Source organism: Poromitra crassiceps (genome assembly GCF_964638095.1).
Source record: "Poromitra crassiceps genome assembly, chromosome: 9".
Lineage (NCBI taxonomy): Eukaryota > Metazoa > Chordata > Actinopteri > Beryciformes > Melamphaidae > Poromitra > Poromitra crassiceps.
Window position 1 is genome coordinate 15935714 of NC_139630.1, and position 16073 is coordinate 15951786.

Genomic DNA, 16073 nt, shown 5'->3' on the forward strand with positions numbered 1-16073 from the left:
GTATGCCTTACCAGGAAGTGGGCATGACTTTGGATCTCTATAGGCCCGTGCGCGAGGGAGGGGGAAGGGGGGCAAATTGAAGCAACAGGGTTCTTGGGAAATGTAGTCTTGAGTTTGAGAAGCACTACCAATACCACTGGCCTGAGACAATACCATGGTCTTATTTGTTTACGGTAATTCTACCCAAGTTATCACAACTCATTTGACAATAATATATTGATGTTTAAAAATGACACATGTAGCCCCTTTAAATAGCAGAGGATGAAATGCTACCTGCTGCAGCCTGTCCTGGGCCTTGGACAGGTCAGAGGTCAGCTGGCTCCAGCTGATCTCCAGCTGGGCCAGCTGAGAGCGGAGCCCCGGACACTCGGCCTCCCTCAGACCCAGCAGCACAGTGCCTCGCCTGGACACACACGCCTTCTGCACCCGCCTGGCCTCCACCTCCATGGACAAGTCCTGCGGATTACAGGTTCCTCAACGTCAGAATAGTGTACAACAGCATGTACTGTATGTATTGTTTGTGTTAGATGCCTGTATTTAATGCTCATTGTTGTTTTGTTGCATTTCATTTAATTGTTAATTAATTAATTAATAAATAAAGGTTAAATAAAATAAATAAATAAAGTATGGTGTATCATGATTGTTTCTAAGCACTCCTTGCTGTGGTATTTTTGCACTGCACTTTCTAGAGATCACCTGTCAATCAAACAGGGTGTCCAGTACTGTGACACTTTAATTTATATGAAAATCAGTGTTTCCCCTAGAATATTTTTCAGGCCTGGAGGGATTTCGGAACGTACCCCCGACCGCAACGGTGGGGGCCCTCGCTGGTGATGCTAAACTTTTAGCTAACCTGTTCACATCTATGTTCGCAATCCCAAGTATCATCATACTATTATGGGATGCAATGTGAACAGTTGTATTATGGGATGTGCATTTCCCAGGCAACGACACACGTTGACACATTTTGGAACAGCGCTGCACGCTGGCACAATGCTCCTAAAAGCAGAATGCTTATTGTTTTGAATGATTTGGCACCTTCTATTACTGTCAACACCAGTATTTTTGTATTGTAATAATATGCCATAAAGGTTTATTGAAGTTTTGTGGAGAGCAGGAAGGGGGGGATCAAAAGAAATAATAATAAAATAAAATAAATATATTTTTTACCGGCCTGGTGGGCCCGCCAGGCCTGTGGAATGGTAGGGGAAAAAATGTCTCAGATGTTTTATTTTGTTGTTGTTGCTTTAACTTTTGTCTTAATATTATGAAGTGAATATCAAACAGACAGAGGGAACATTTTTGACATTCAAAAATGTCAAAACACATGTTTATTTATTAGATGGCTTCACTTCATGTAGGCAGATGTGGAGAGTTCATATTCTAATCAGTGTGGTGTCCCTTTCTTATGATCCGAATAAAGAAAAGAACAGCACACTGATTAGAATATGAACTCTCCACATCACATCTGCCTACATGAAGTGAAGCCATCTAATAAATAAACATGTGTTTTGACATTTTTGAAAAGCCATTGGAGAGGTTAGATAAGCTGCTGATTCAAGTCACCAGACTGTGCTTGCCCTGGCAGCTCACTGGTGTGTGTGTGTGTGTGCGTGCGTGACACAGGAAAACAGCGTGGTGCTCAGTCGACTTTCCCTGGGTGGAAGGTTTAAAAAAGTTTGAATGCTAGCAGACAATGCTTCAATAAAAGTAGTTTGTTTTGTTCAGAGGCCTTAAAGGTCCCATATTATGCTCTTTTTAGCTGTTTAGCTGTTTGTTTCCCAGGAAGGAGGGTAGGGCAGCAATGCAGACGGCTTCACTTCTCACGTTCTGTAGGTTAGGTTGAAGGATGACTAAAGCAGATATGTACGGACAAGAAATGGTCCAATGTGTGGGGAGCCTTACCAGCAGCTGGGTCAGATGGCTGTGAACTGGCTCCTGGTCCAGTTGGGTGGTGCCGGCCGGGCCTGACCATGTCTCCAGGTGTTTGTTGGCAGTGACCAGCCATTCGCTGACCGAGGCCCAGTCTGTATGGAAGCTGTGGGGAGGAAGATAAGTAAGTTAAGTGATCCTTTTTAATCCTCTGCATTTGACCCATCCTCTAGTAGGAAGGAACCTTCCAGTGGGAGCACCACAGTGCAGCGCCTGGCCTTGGTCAGGGGCACTAACAGGAGTATTAACCCTAACATACATGTCTTTGACAGGAGTATTAACCCTAACATACATGTCTTTGACAGGAGTATTAACCCTAACATACATGTCTTTGACAGGAGTATTAACCCTAACATACATGTCTTTGACAGGAGTATTAACCCTAACATACATGTCTTTGACAGGAGTATTAACCCTAACATACATGTCTTTTGGTGGTGGGAGGAAACCGGAGCACCTGGAGAAAACCCACACGAACACGGGGAGAACATGCAAACTCCCCACAGAAAGGACCCGGGACAGACCAGGGGTTCGAAGCCGGGACCTTCTTGCTGTGAGGCAATAGTGCTAACCACTGAGCCACCGTGCCGTCCAGGAAGACAAACACAGATAGTTCATCCAGTGGGGCAGAACATTACTGCACCATCATCATCATCACACAACAAAGTGATGCAATGATAATTTCTAGTGAATTCAACTCTAGTGAAGTTAAACTACCTCTCATTTTACTCCTAGTGTTTCGGTTCCTTCTATAGCTCTTGCAGATACTTGTGGGCACTCAAATGAGTGAAAAGGTGCACTGAGTGAAATACAATTTTGGCAAGAACGTTTAGCGAGGAGGAAAATCCGTAACCTGACGCTGCCAAATGTTTTGATTTGTGACGTGATCTGATCTCATGAATCCAGCTGCCTTGCCAGGTTAGAAAATCTAATGGATAATCTAATATGGCCCTGCCCCCTCTGGCAGATACTAAAGCCGTCCAGATATCGTTTGCCTATCCTGCCTATCCTGCCAGTAGCTGCGTGTCGGTATGCTTGAACCCGTCCCACCTGGCCCGGCTGTGCTGGATGTCTCGGCAGCGTCGGATCTCTCGCTCCGTCCGCCGGTAGACGCTCCGCCACCGCAGCTCCAGAGCGCCCCCTGCCTGGTTAGCAGAGGTAGTGCACCCTGGCCCGGTCTGCAGCACCTTCCCCTGGTCCAGGACGGAACCCAACGCAGCTCTGCTCTGATCCAGCTGGGCCAGCACTCGCTGAGGGGAATCAACAGTGTTTGTGTTGGCATCACGAGCTAAATCCACAGGAGATTCTCTTGACACACAGCTCTCCATACATACTAACATGTACTCATGGTTTATTTGATAGGGATGGGGGACAGATACATACTAACATGTAGTTATGGTTTATTTGATACGGATGGGGGACAGATACATACTAACATGTAGTTATGGTTTATTTGATAGGGGATGGGGGACAGATACATACTAACATGTAGTTATGGTTTATTTGATAGGGTTTGGGGACAGATACATACTAACATGTAGTTATGGTTTATTTGATAGGGTTTGGGGACAGATACATACTAACATGTAGTTATGGTTTATTTGATAGGGATGGGGGACAGATACATACTAACATGTAGTTATGGTTTATTTGATAGGGATGGGGGACAGATACATACTAACATACTTATGGTTTATTTGATAGGGATGGGGGACAGATACATACTAACATGTACTTATGGTTTATTTGATAGGGATGGGGGACAGATACATACTAACATGTACTTATGGTTTATTTGATAGGGATTGGGGACAGATACATACTAACATACTTATGGTTTATTTGATAGGGATGGGGGACAGATACATACTAACATACTTATGGTTTATTTGATAGGGATGGGGGACAGATACATACTAACATACTTATGGTTTATTTGATAGGGATGGGGGACAGATACATACTAACATACTTATGGTTTATTTGATAGGGATGGGGGACAGATACATACTAACATACTTATGGTTTATTTGATAGGGATTGGGGGACAGATACATACTAACATACTTATGGTTTATTTGATAGGGATGGGGGACAGATACATACTAACATACTTATGGTTTATTTGATAGGGATGGGGGACAGATACATACTAACATACTTATGGTTTATTTGATAGGGATGGGGGACAGATACATACTAACATGTACTTATGGTTTATTTGATATGGATGGGGGACAGATACATACTAACATACTTATGGTTTATTTGATAGGGATGGGGGACAGATACATACTAACATACTTATGGTTTATTTGATAGGGATTGGGGACAGATACATACTAACATACTTATGGTTTATTTGATAGGGATGGGGGACAGATACATACTAACATACTTATGGTTTATTTGATAGGGATGGGGGACAGATACATACTAACATACTTATGGTTTATTTGATAGGGATGGGGGACAGATACATACTAACATACTTATGGTTTATTTGATAGGGATGGGGGACAGATACATACTAACATACTTATGGTTTATTTGATAGGGATGGGGGACAGATACATACTAACATACTTATGGTTTATTTGATAGGGATGGGGGACAGATACATACTAACATACTTATGGTTTATTTGATAGGGATGGGGGACAGATACATACTAACATACTTATGGTTTATTTGATAGGGATTGGGGGACAGATACATACTAACATACTTATGGTTTATTTGATAGGGATGGGGGACAGATACATACTAACATACTTATGGTTTATTTGATAGGGATGGGGGACAGATACATACTAACATACTTATGGTTTATTTGATAGGGATTGGGGGACAGATACATACTAACATACTTATGGTTTATTTGATAGGGATTGGGGACAGATACATACTAACATACTTATGGTTTATTTGATAGGGATTGGGGGACAGATACATACTAACATGTAGTTATGGTTTATTTGATAGGGATGGGGGACAGATACATACTAACATACTTATGGTTTATTTGATAGGGATGGGGGACAGATACATACTAACATACTTATGGTTTATTTGATAGGGATGGGGGACAGATACATACTAACATGTACTCATGGTTTATTTGATAGGGATTGGGGACAGATACATACTAACATGTACTTATGGTTTATTTGATAGGGATGGGGACAGATACATACTAACATACTTATGGTTTATTTGATAGGGATGGGGGACAGATACATACTAACATACTTATGGTTTATTTGATAGGGATGGGGGACAGATACATACTAACATACTTATGGTTTATTTGATAGGGATTGGGGGACAGATACATACTAACATACTTATGGTTTATTTGATAGGGATGGGGGACAGATACATACTAACATACTTATGGTTTATTTGATAGGGATGGGGGACAGATACATACTAACATACTTATGGTTTATTTAATAGGGATGGGGGACAGATACATACTAACATGTACTCATGGTTTATTTGATAGGGATTGGGGACAGATACATACTAACATGTACTTATGGTTTATTTGATAGGGATGGGGGACAGATACATACTAACATACTTATGGTTTATTTGATAGGGATGGGGGACAGATACATACTAACATGTACTCATGGTTTATTTGATAGGGATTGGGGACAGATACATACTAACATACTTATGGTTTATTTGATAGGGATGGGGGACAGATACATACTAACATACTTATGGTTTATTTGATAGGGATGGGGGACAGATACATACTAACATACTTATGGTTTATTTGATAGGGATGGGGGACAGATACATACTAACATACTTATGGTTTATTTGATAGGGATGGGGGACAGATACATACTAACATACTTATGGTTTATTTGATAGGGATGGGGGACAGATACATACTAACATACTTATGGTTTATTTGATAGGGATGGGGGACAGGTACATACTAACATACTTATGGTTTATTTGATAGGGATGGGGGACATATACATACTAACATACTTATGGTTTATTTGATAGGGATGGGGGACAGATACATACTAACATACTTATGGTTTATTTGATAGGGATTGGGGGACAGATACATACTAACATACTTATGGTTTATTTGATAGGGATGGGGGACAGATACATACTAACATGTACTCATGGTTTATTTGATAGGGATGGGGGACAGATACATACTAACATACTTATGGTTTATTTGATAGGGATGGGGGACAGATACATACTAACATGTAGTTATGGTTTATTTGATAGGGATTGGGGACAGATACATACTAACATGTACTCATGGTTTATTTGATAGGGATTGGGGACAGATACATACTAACATACTTATGGTTTATTTGATAGGGATGGGGGACAGATACATACTAACATGTAGTTATGGTTTATTTGATAGGGATGGGGGACAGGTACATACTAACATACTTATGGTTTATTTGATAGGGATGGGGGACAGATACATACTAACATACTTATGGTTTATTTGATAGGGATGGGGGACAGATACATACTAACATACTTATGGTTTATTTGATAGGGATGGGGGACAGATACATACTAACATACTTATGGTTTATTTGATAGGGATGGGGGACAGATACATACTAACATACTTATGGTTTATTTGATAGGGATGGGGGACAGATACATACTAACATACTTATGGTTTATTTGATAGGGATGGGGGACAGATACATACTAACATACTTATGGTTTATTTGATAGGGATGGGGGACAGGTACATACTAACATGTACTTATGGTTTATTTGATAGGGGATGGGGGACAGATACATACTAACATACTTATGGTTTATTTGATAGGGATGGGGGACAGATACATACTAACATACTTATGGTTTATTTGATAGGGATGGGGGACAGATACATACTAACATACTTATGGTTTATTTGATAGGGATGGGGGACAGATACATACTAACATACTTATGGTTTATTTGATAGGGATGGGGGACAGATACATACTAACATACTTATGGTTTATTTGATAGGGATGGGGGACAGATACATACTAACATACTTATGGTTTATTTGATAGGGATGGGGGACAGATACATACTAACATGTACTTATGGTTTATTTGATAGGGGATGGGGGACAGATACATACTAACATGTACTCATGGTTTATTTGATAGGGATGGGGGACAGATACATACTAATATGTACTTATGGTTTATTTGATAGGGATCGGGGACAGATACATACTAACATACTTATGGTTTATTTGATAGGGATGGGGGACAGATACATACTAACATGTAGTTATGGTTTATTTGATAGGGATGGGGGACAGATACATACTAACATGTAGTTATGGTTTATTTGATAGGGATGGGGGACAGATACATACTAACATGTAGTTATGGTTTATTTGATAGGGATGGGGGACAGATACATACTAACATGTAGTTATGGTTTATTTGATAGGGATGGGGGACAGATACATACTAACATGTACTCATGGTTTATTTGATAGGGATGGGGGACAGATACATACTAACATGTAGTTATGGTTTATTTGATAGGGATGGGGGACAGATACATACTAACATACTTATGGTTTATTTGATAGGGATGGGGGACAGATACATACTAACATGTACTTATGGTTTATTTGATAGGGATGGGGGACAGATACATACTAACATGTACTCATGGTTTATTTGATAGGGATGGGGGACAGATACATACTAACATGTACTTATGGTTTATTTGATAGGGATTGGGGACAGATACATACTAACATGTACTTATGGTTTATTTGATAGGGATGGGGGACAGATACATACTAACATGTACTTATGGTTTATTTGATAGGGATGGGGGACAGATACATACTAACATGTAGTTATGGTTTATTTGATAGGGATGGGGGACAGATACATACTAACATACTTATGGTTTATTTGATAGGGATGGGGGACAGATACATACTAACATGTAGTTATGGTTTATTTGATAGGGATGGGGGACAGATACATACTAACATACTTATGGTTTATTTGATAGGGATGGGGGACAGATACATACTAACATGTAGTTATGGTTTATTTGATAGGGATGGGGGACAGATACATACTAACATGTAGTTATGGTTTATTTGATAGGGATGGGGGACAGATACATACTAACATACTTATGGTTTATTTGATAGGGATGGGGGACAGATACATACTAACATGTACTTATGGTTTATTTGATAGGGATGGGGGACAGATACATACTAACATGTAGTTATGGTTTATTTGATAGGGATGGGGGACAGATACATACTAACATACTTATGGTTTATTTGATAGGGATGGGGGACAGATACATACTAACATGTAGTTATGGTTTATTTGATAGGGATGGGGGACAGATACATACTAACATGTACTCATGGTTTATTTGATAGGGATGGGGGACAGATACATACTAACATGTACTTATGGTTTATTTGATAGGGATTGGGGACAGATACATACTAACATGTACTTATGGTTTATTTGATAGGGATGGGGGACAGATACATACTAACATGTACTTATGGTTTATTTGATAGGGATGGGGGACAGATACATACTAACATGTAGTTATGGTTTATTTGATAGGGATGGGGGACAGATACATACTAACATACTTATGGTTTATTTGATAGGGATGGGGGACAGATACATACTAACATGTAGTTATGGTTTATTTGATAGGGATGGGGGACAGATACATACTAACATGTAGTTATGGTTTATTTGATAGGGATGGGGGACAGATACATACTAACATGTACTTATGGTTTATTTGATAGGGATGGGGGACAGATACATACTAACATGTAGTTATGGTTTATTTGATAGGGATGGGGGACAGATACATACTAACATGTAGTTATGGTTTATTTGATAGGGATGGGGGACAGATACATACTAACATACTTATGGTTTATTTGATAGGGATGGGGGACAGATACATACTAACATACTTATGGTTTATTTGATAGGGATGGGGGACAGATACATACTAACATACTTATGGTTTATTTGATAGGGATGGGGGACAGATACATACTAACATACTTATGGTTTATTTGATAGGGATGGGGGACAGATACATACTAACATGTAGTTATGGTTTATTTGATAGGGATGGGGGACAGATACATACTAACATGTACTTATGGTTTATTTGATAGGGATGGGGGACAGATACATAATAACATGTAGTTATGGTTTATTTGATAGGGATGGGGGACAGATACATACTAACATGTAGTTATGGTTTATTTGATAGGGATGGGGGACAGATACATACTAACATACTTATGGTTTATTTGATAGGGATGGGGGACAGATACATACTAACATGTACTTATGGTTTATTTGATAGGGATGGGGGACAGATACATACTAACATGTAGTTATGGTTTATTTGATAGGGATTGGGGGACAGATACATACTAACATGTAGTTATGGTTTATTTGATAGGGATGGGGGACAGATACATACTAACATACTTATGGTTTATTTGATAGGGATTGGGGGACAGATACATACTAACATACTTATGGTTTATTTGATAGGGATTGGGGGACAGATACATACTAACATGTACTTATGGTTTATTTGATAGGGATGGGGGACAGATACATACTAACATACTTATGGTTTATTTGATAGGGATGGGGGACAGATACATACTAACATGTAGTTATGGTTTATTTGATAGGGTTTGGGGACAGATACAGAGGCAAACTGAGAACAGCTAGCTGATGCATATATCATAGTGTTCATAGCGGATGATCATTTGCAACAACCCGTCCCAAGAAAGGCTTCTGTGAAAATAAGAGATTAAAACAGTGAGGTCAAAAGAAAGTCAACTGTACAACGCGATAGCATATAAAACAACACATTAGTAATAACATAGCTGCAGAAAACTTGAGAGGAGTATACGTGTGTTGTTGGATGATGTCACAGCCCCCCAGCTCATGGATTTGTCCTATTGGTTGTCAGTCTGAAGGGGGTGAAACACACACCAGGCGCTATGCAGAAGCAGCGCTTCCATTCATTTCGGGGTCGACGAGACACTCCGGTGCCTTCGTCAGGGTTTCTACTGGGGTCAACAGAGGAGGGATGTGAGGGACTACTACCGGGCACCCCCCCCCTCCCTTCCAGGGCATTGAGAGACTTTGAGTGCTCCCTCGGGGGCGAGGTACTTTGAGGGGAGGGAGAAGTGGAACGGACTGGATTTTGCACGGTTTATGTTCCAACTGTTATCTGCTATGTTTTGTCTGTATGTGTGCATGCAAGTTACTGTGTCACTGCGTGACAGGGAAGGTTACTGTAAGTTAGTGGCTGAGAAGCCTGTCCCGTCATACCACCCACCTATGAGGGGGAGCAGCACCAAGGAGCTCACCTGTGATTGGCCGAGACTAGGGAAGGGGCGGAATGCGGGAAGGAAGAGGAGTTGGTGTGGAGCAGAAGGGGACGGTTTTGCGGGGTGTTTGTTAGTCTGTGTGGTTTGGGAATAAAGTACAGAACTGGAATACGCCTCGTCAACGTTACAATATATAGTTTTCTCCCTCTCCTTTTTCTTTTTTCTCTCTGCCACACATACCACACTCTGTAATGCAACCTGTAATCTCTGCTCCCAGACTCTTAGCATCACACACATCATTCTAACTGCATTATGTTATTGTCTGTCCATTATGTCAATCTTATGAGTCATTGTGTTTTGTAAAGCTATTTCACCAATTAAAACAAGAACAAAGAAAAAAGAAGAAGAATATGAGCTAAACATTATGAAATGTAAATGTCATCATGTAAAAACGGCAAAGGGACTGTCTGAGTGGTACTGGGAAGGGATTCAGGGTGAAATAAACGCCATTTAAAATATTGATTTTCCATTAGACCCATTGTATTACATTATAGGAGCGATCCCAGAGGGGACCATGGAAAAGAAGAAACTTATTTCTTATTACATATTATTGCGGGGGGTTTTAATTGGTGGCACACACAAAAAAGATAACAATTTCATCGCTTAAACCACTTCCACCTACTCTAAACCAATGGCAAGACAGGTATTTGATGGAAAAAATAACTGCAAAATTCCATGTGGAAACTGAAATGTTTGTGAACAGATGGGCTCCTGTTATGTCTAATTTTGGATTAGCAATGTGAGCTGATTGTAAGACTCCTCTCTATGTGAATGTATGTGATGCCATGATTTAAAATCACAGTTTGTTTGCCGGACTGTGAATAGTTCCTCTTTTAATGTTATTTATTATTATTTTATTATTATTATTTTCCCTCATATGTCATGCTGTTGTTTGTTATTTATTTCATGATGAAGCAGCTGTGTACATTCTAATGTGCAGAAATATGAATAAACGTTTCGTTCAAAAAAAAAAGTGGCAAAGGGAAAAGAGGAAAATAAGAATGTGGCATGGAGACGGAGACAACATGTCGGTGTGACAGAAGAATGGTGATGGAAGGACAGGAAGAAAGAGAGGCTGGCTGTGTTCATACTGTGAATGTGCTCATGACTCATGAGAGGGATGTCAGGAGGGGCAATGGACTCCAAAAGCAGAGGAGCAAGAGAGGTGGGAACAAGTGGTGGTGGAGCGATGATGAAGGAGACCATGGTGTACGTGAGAAAGAACCTGTCAGAAAAAAGAGAGGGAGAGAAAAACACCATCTCCAACCAAATGATCCACTCTGCTCTAATATAATGATTTAGCCATGCCTCTCCAGCCCAATCCTCTGACCTGAAACTCACCCAGTGCTATGGCAACCACTCGTTTTCTGTAGCCGGGCATAAAAGGAAGGAGAAAACATCTCTGTCTCTCTCTGTACTCTGTGTGAGCGGACGCGTCTGAAAAACAGGCACTGGTAATACTATAAAAAGGGAAGAGGAGAGCTTTGACGAGACAAGGAAGTGGTCAAAAGGAACAAAAGCCCCCCCCCCCTCCTTCCCGCCTGGTGGAGATCTGGTGTCAAGTCGTGGAGAAAGTGACATTTGAAATGAGGTGTGTCTGCAAAGTGCATGACCCCGTGACCTGGACCACCATAAATCTGTCCACCTCTGAAGGCTGGTACAAAACAACACCCGCCCACCACGGTCATGGGTTTGGCCTTCACTACTCTCTGAGATGGTACACACCTGTTAATGACTTGTTAAAGGGAAAATCCCCTCCATAAAGCACTCTCACCAGGAGGGAAAGAGACAGAAGAACATCTCATCAAATGTTCACGGCCCACATCTGACCGTAAAACAGTACGGAGGCCAAATAATACCTTCTCAGAGCACTTTGTATTTGAACCCTAAAAGGAGCTGTCCTCCTAGCCTGATATTCAGACTGAATCGTTAACTCATTTCCTCTTCTAGTCTGAGATTGCAGTCACTTCAGAGGATTTCTATGAGGGGGCGGGGCTTCGGTCTTCCCTAACCAATGACTAGAGACCAAGGTGTCCACGCTAACCAATCACTAGAGACCAAGGTGTCCACGCTAACCAATCACTAGAGACCAAGGTGTCCACGGCAACCGGCGGCAGCACTGCACCAGTACTAGTCATGCATAACAGAAACAGACACAGGAAGCTATCTCTACTTTGGCTACTAAATTTGTCAGTTGGAAAACAATTATATCAACGAGCAACGGATTGTCAAAATGAATTTGACCGTTGATGAAAAACGTGACTTGGACATAAGAAGCAAGCTATGAATGGATCTATCAACATCCTCCTAGCTATCAACAGCTCCGCTAGGCCAGACTGAGCCGAGACATTTCCTTGGGCAGGTGGCCGAGCAGAGCTTCACTTACCGCGGCCGCCGTAACGTTACTCCCCACCCAGACAGATAAACAAGCTCCAGCAGGCAGCGATCTCTCGCAGGCAAGACTGACTGACAACAGCGTTAGCCAATCAGCACCCATGATTGGATTTTCAACCGGAGAAAAAGCTTTTGCCCATGACGATGACGACTTTATTGTGATTTTTTTTATCCTTGATGGCGTTGCTGAGATGCATGTCCTCTGTTTTCATGTGTTCTTTTTTTACTCTCATCAAATAAAACCAATCAATCAATCAATCAATCAAATAATTAATTACAAATTAAATGACGGCATCATTCAACAATGGAGAAATGCATTCTCATACATAATAATAACTATTCAAATGTTTTCCCATGAAGACTGTAATGTTTTGCAAATGATTTGGTGGCTCACTTGCAATACCTTCGTGGCCCACAGGTTGGGAATGGCTGAACCAGAGACCTTTAATATTAGATAGACACCCCACTCCAGGCTCCGCCAATTGTAAGAAATGGCACTCTTCTGGTCTCCTAAATGGGCATGGTTATAAGCTTGTGATGGGCTATCTGTCAATGGTATGAAACTTCATTGGCTGACCAGTCTCCTAAGGGGGTGTGGCAGTGGTAAAACCTCTGTGGCACAGATACAGGAAGTGACTGGAAGTTGGGGTGTCTATCTATATGAAAGATCTCTGGCTGAACTAGAGAGATAGGGCAGGGAGTGGTGAGGTAAAGGAGGTGCACAGGGTTTACCTGGCTGAACTAGAGAGATAGGGCAGGGAGTGGTGGGGTAAAGGAGGTGCACAGGGTTTACCTGGCAGGAGTCAGGGAGTGGTGGGGTAAAGGAGGTGCACAGGGTTTACCTGGCAGGAGTCAGGGAGTGGTGGGGTAAAGGAGGTGCACAGGGTTTACCTGGCAGGAGTCAGGGAGTGGTGGGGTAAAGGAGGTGCACAGGGTTTACCTGGCAGGAGTCAGGGAGTGGTGGGGTAAAGGAGGTGCACAGGGTTTACCTGTCAGGAGCCAGGGAGTGGTGGGGTAAAGGAGGTGCACAGGGTTTACCTGTCAGGAGTCAGGGAGTGGTGGGGTAAAGGAGGTGCACAGGGTTTACCTGGCAGGAGTCAGGGAGTGGTGGGGTAAAGGAGGTGCACAGGTACCTGGCAGGAGTCAGGGAGTGGTGGGGTAAAGGAGGTGCACAGGGTTTACCTGGCTGAACTAGAGAGATAGGGCAGGGAGTGGTGAGGTAAAGGAGGTGCACAGGGTTTACCTGGCTGAACTGGAGAGATAGGGCAGGGAGTGGTGAGGTAAAGGAGGTGCACAGGGTTTACCTGGCTGAACTAGAGCGATAGGGCAGGGAGTGGTGGGGTAAAGGAGGTGCACAGGGTTTACCTGGCTGAACTAGAGAGATAGGGCAGGGAGTGGTGGGGTAAAGGAGGTGCACAGGGTTTACCTGGCTGAACTAGAGAGATAGGGCAGGGAGTGGTGGGGTAAAGGAGGTGCACAGGGTTTACCTGGCTGAACTAGAGAGATAGGGCAGGGAGTGGTGGGGTAAAGGAGGTGCACAGGGTTTACCTGGCTGAACTAGAGAGATAGGGCAGGGAGTGGTGAGGTAAAGGAGGTGCACAGGGTTTACCTGGCTGAACTAGAGAGATAGGGCAGGGAGTGGTGAGGTAAAGGAGGTGCACAGGGTTTACCTGGCTGAACTAGAGCGATAGGGCAGGTGAGTGGTGGGGTAAAGGAGGTGCACAGGGTTTACCTGGCAGGAGTCAGGGAGTGGTGGGGTAAAGGAGGTGCAGGGTTTACCTGGCTGAACTAGAGAGATAGGGCAGGGAGTGGTGGGGTAAAGGAGGTGCACATGGTTTACCTGGCTGAACTAGAGAGATAGGGCAGGGAGTGGTGGGGTAAAGGAGGTGCACAGGGTTTACCTGGCTGAACTAGAGAGATAGGGCAGGGAGTGTGGGGTAAAGGAGGTGCACAGGTACCTGGCAGGAGTCAGGGAGTGGTGGGGTAAAGGAGGTGCACAGTAGAGAGGTAGGGCAGGGAGTGGTGGGGTAAAGGAGGTGCACAGGGTTTACCTGGAGAGATAGGGCAGGGAGTGTGGGGTAAAGGAGGTGTACAGGGTTTACCTGGCAGGAGTCAGGGAGTGGTGGGGTAAAGGAGGTGCACAGGGTTTACCTGGCAGGAGTCAGGGAGTGGTGGGGTAAAGGAGGTGCACAGGGTTTACCTGGAGAGATAGGGCAGGGAGTGGTGGGGTAAAGGAGGTGCACAGGGTTTACCTGGCAGGAGTCTAGTCGTTCCTGTATTTGGACCTCGTCCTCCTCCTCCTCCTCTGGCTCGCTGGTGCTGATGACAGCTTCCAGCTCATCCAGCAGCCTGCCCAGCTGACCACAGCTATCCTCCCACCACCTCCACTCCTGCACAGCCACCCATAAACACACACACACACCCACCCATAAACACGCACACACACACGCACGCACGCACGCGCACACACACACACACACACCCATAAACACGCACACGCACACACACACACACCCATAAACATGCACGCACGCACGCACACACACACACACACACGCACACACACACACACACACACACGGACGCACGCATGCACGGGCACGCACGCACACACACACACACACACACACACCCATAAACACGCACACGCACACACGCACGCACGGGCACGCACGCACGCACACACACACACACAAACACAAACACAAACACACACCCACTTATTTTAAGCGAGTTTAAATGCACAAATACACAATTGCAAACACAAACAGTTTTTTTTTAGTGTGTATGGATTAAAAAGGACAATAGCAACCTGAAGCCTCCTCTGAGAAGCCACTTCCTGCTCCAGAGCCTGTTGCTGCAACGCTTCCACCCTGATTTCCAGCTGTGCCCGCTCAGCCTGCTGGCCCTCCAGGGTTTCTGGCTCTCGCTGGAACAGATGCTGTACGAAGGCCAACTGACAGCCGAGGACCTGGAAGACATTCTGCATTACACAAGAGGACAAGGTTAGTGTGAAAATACACATTCAATGTCTAAAATGTAATGACGATCATTAATCACTTGTTCTTCAACAGAGTTTTATAGAGAGCCAAAGTGAACGTCACTTGCTGCCTCTCTCAGCGTATCAGCGTCGTGACAGACCTTACTTGTTTTGATCCCGTTTGAATTGTGCCACGGGGGTACACATATCATGTTTGTCAATGTAAAAGATAACTATGCAAGTCAAAAAAGTCGCAGTTAGTGGTAAAACTGTGGCACTATAAGTTATAAATCAGAAAGACTATACGCACAACCA

At 43.1% G+C, this 16073-nt stretch overlaps 1 protein-coding gene across 1 annotated transcript in view; it reads right to left on the bottom strand.

Annotated features, from left to right (window-relative positions):
- The window catches only part of syne2a (spectrin repeat containing, nuclear envelope 2a), a gene marked incomplete at its 5' end in the record, with an annotated part of 223959 nt that overhangs the window by 92400 nt on the left and 115486 nt on the right, over positions 1 to 16073 (bottom strand). The window contains 5 exons of the mRNA XM_083642872.1: positions 274 to 456; positions 1906 to 2038; positions 2983 to 3182; positions 15031 to 15168; positions 15591 to 15761. Coding sequence (XP_083498998.1) covers positions 274 to 456; positions 1906 to 2038; positions 2983 to 3182; positions 15031 to 15168; positions 15591 to 15761 — 825 coding nt within the window. The remainder of the gene's footprint in view (positions 1 to 273; positions 457 to 1905; positions 2039 to 2982; positions 3183 to 15030; positions 15169 to 15590; positions 15762 to 16073) is intronic.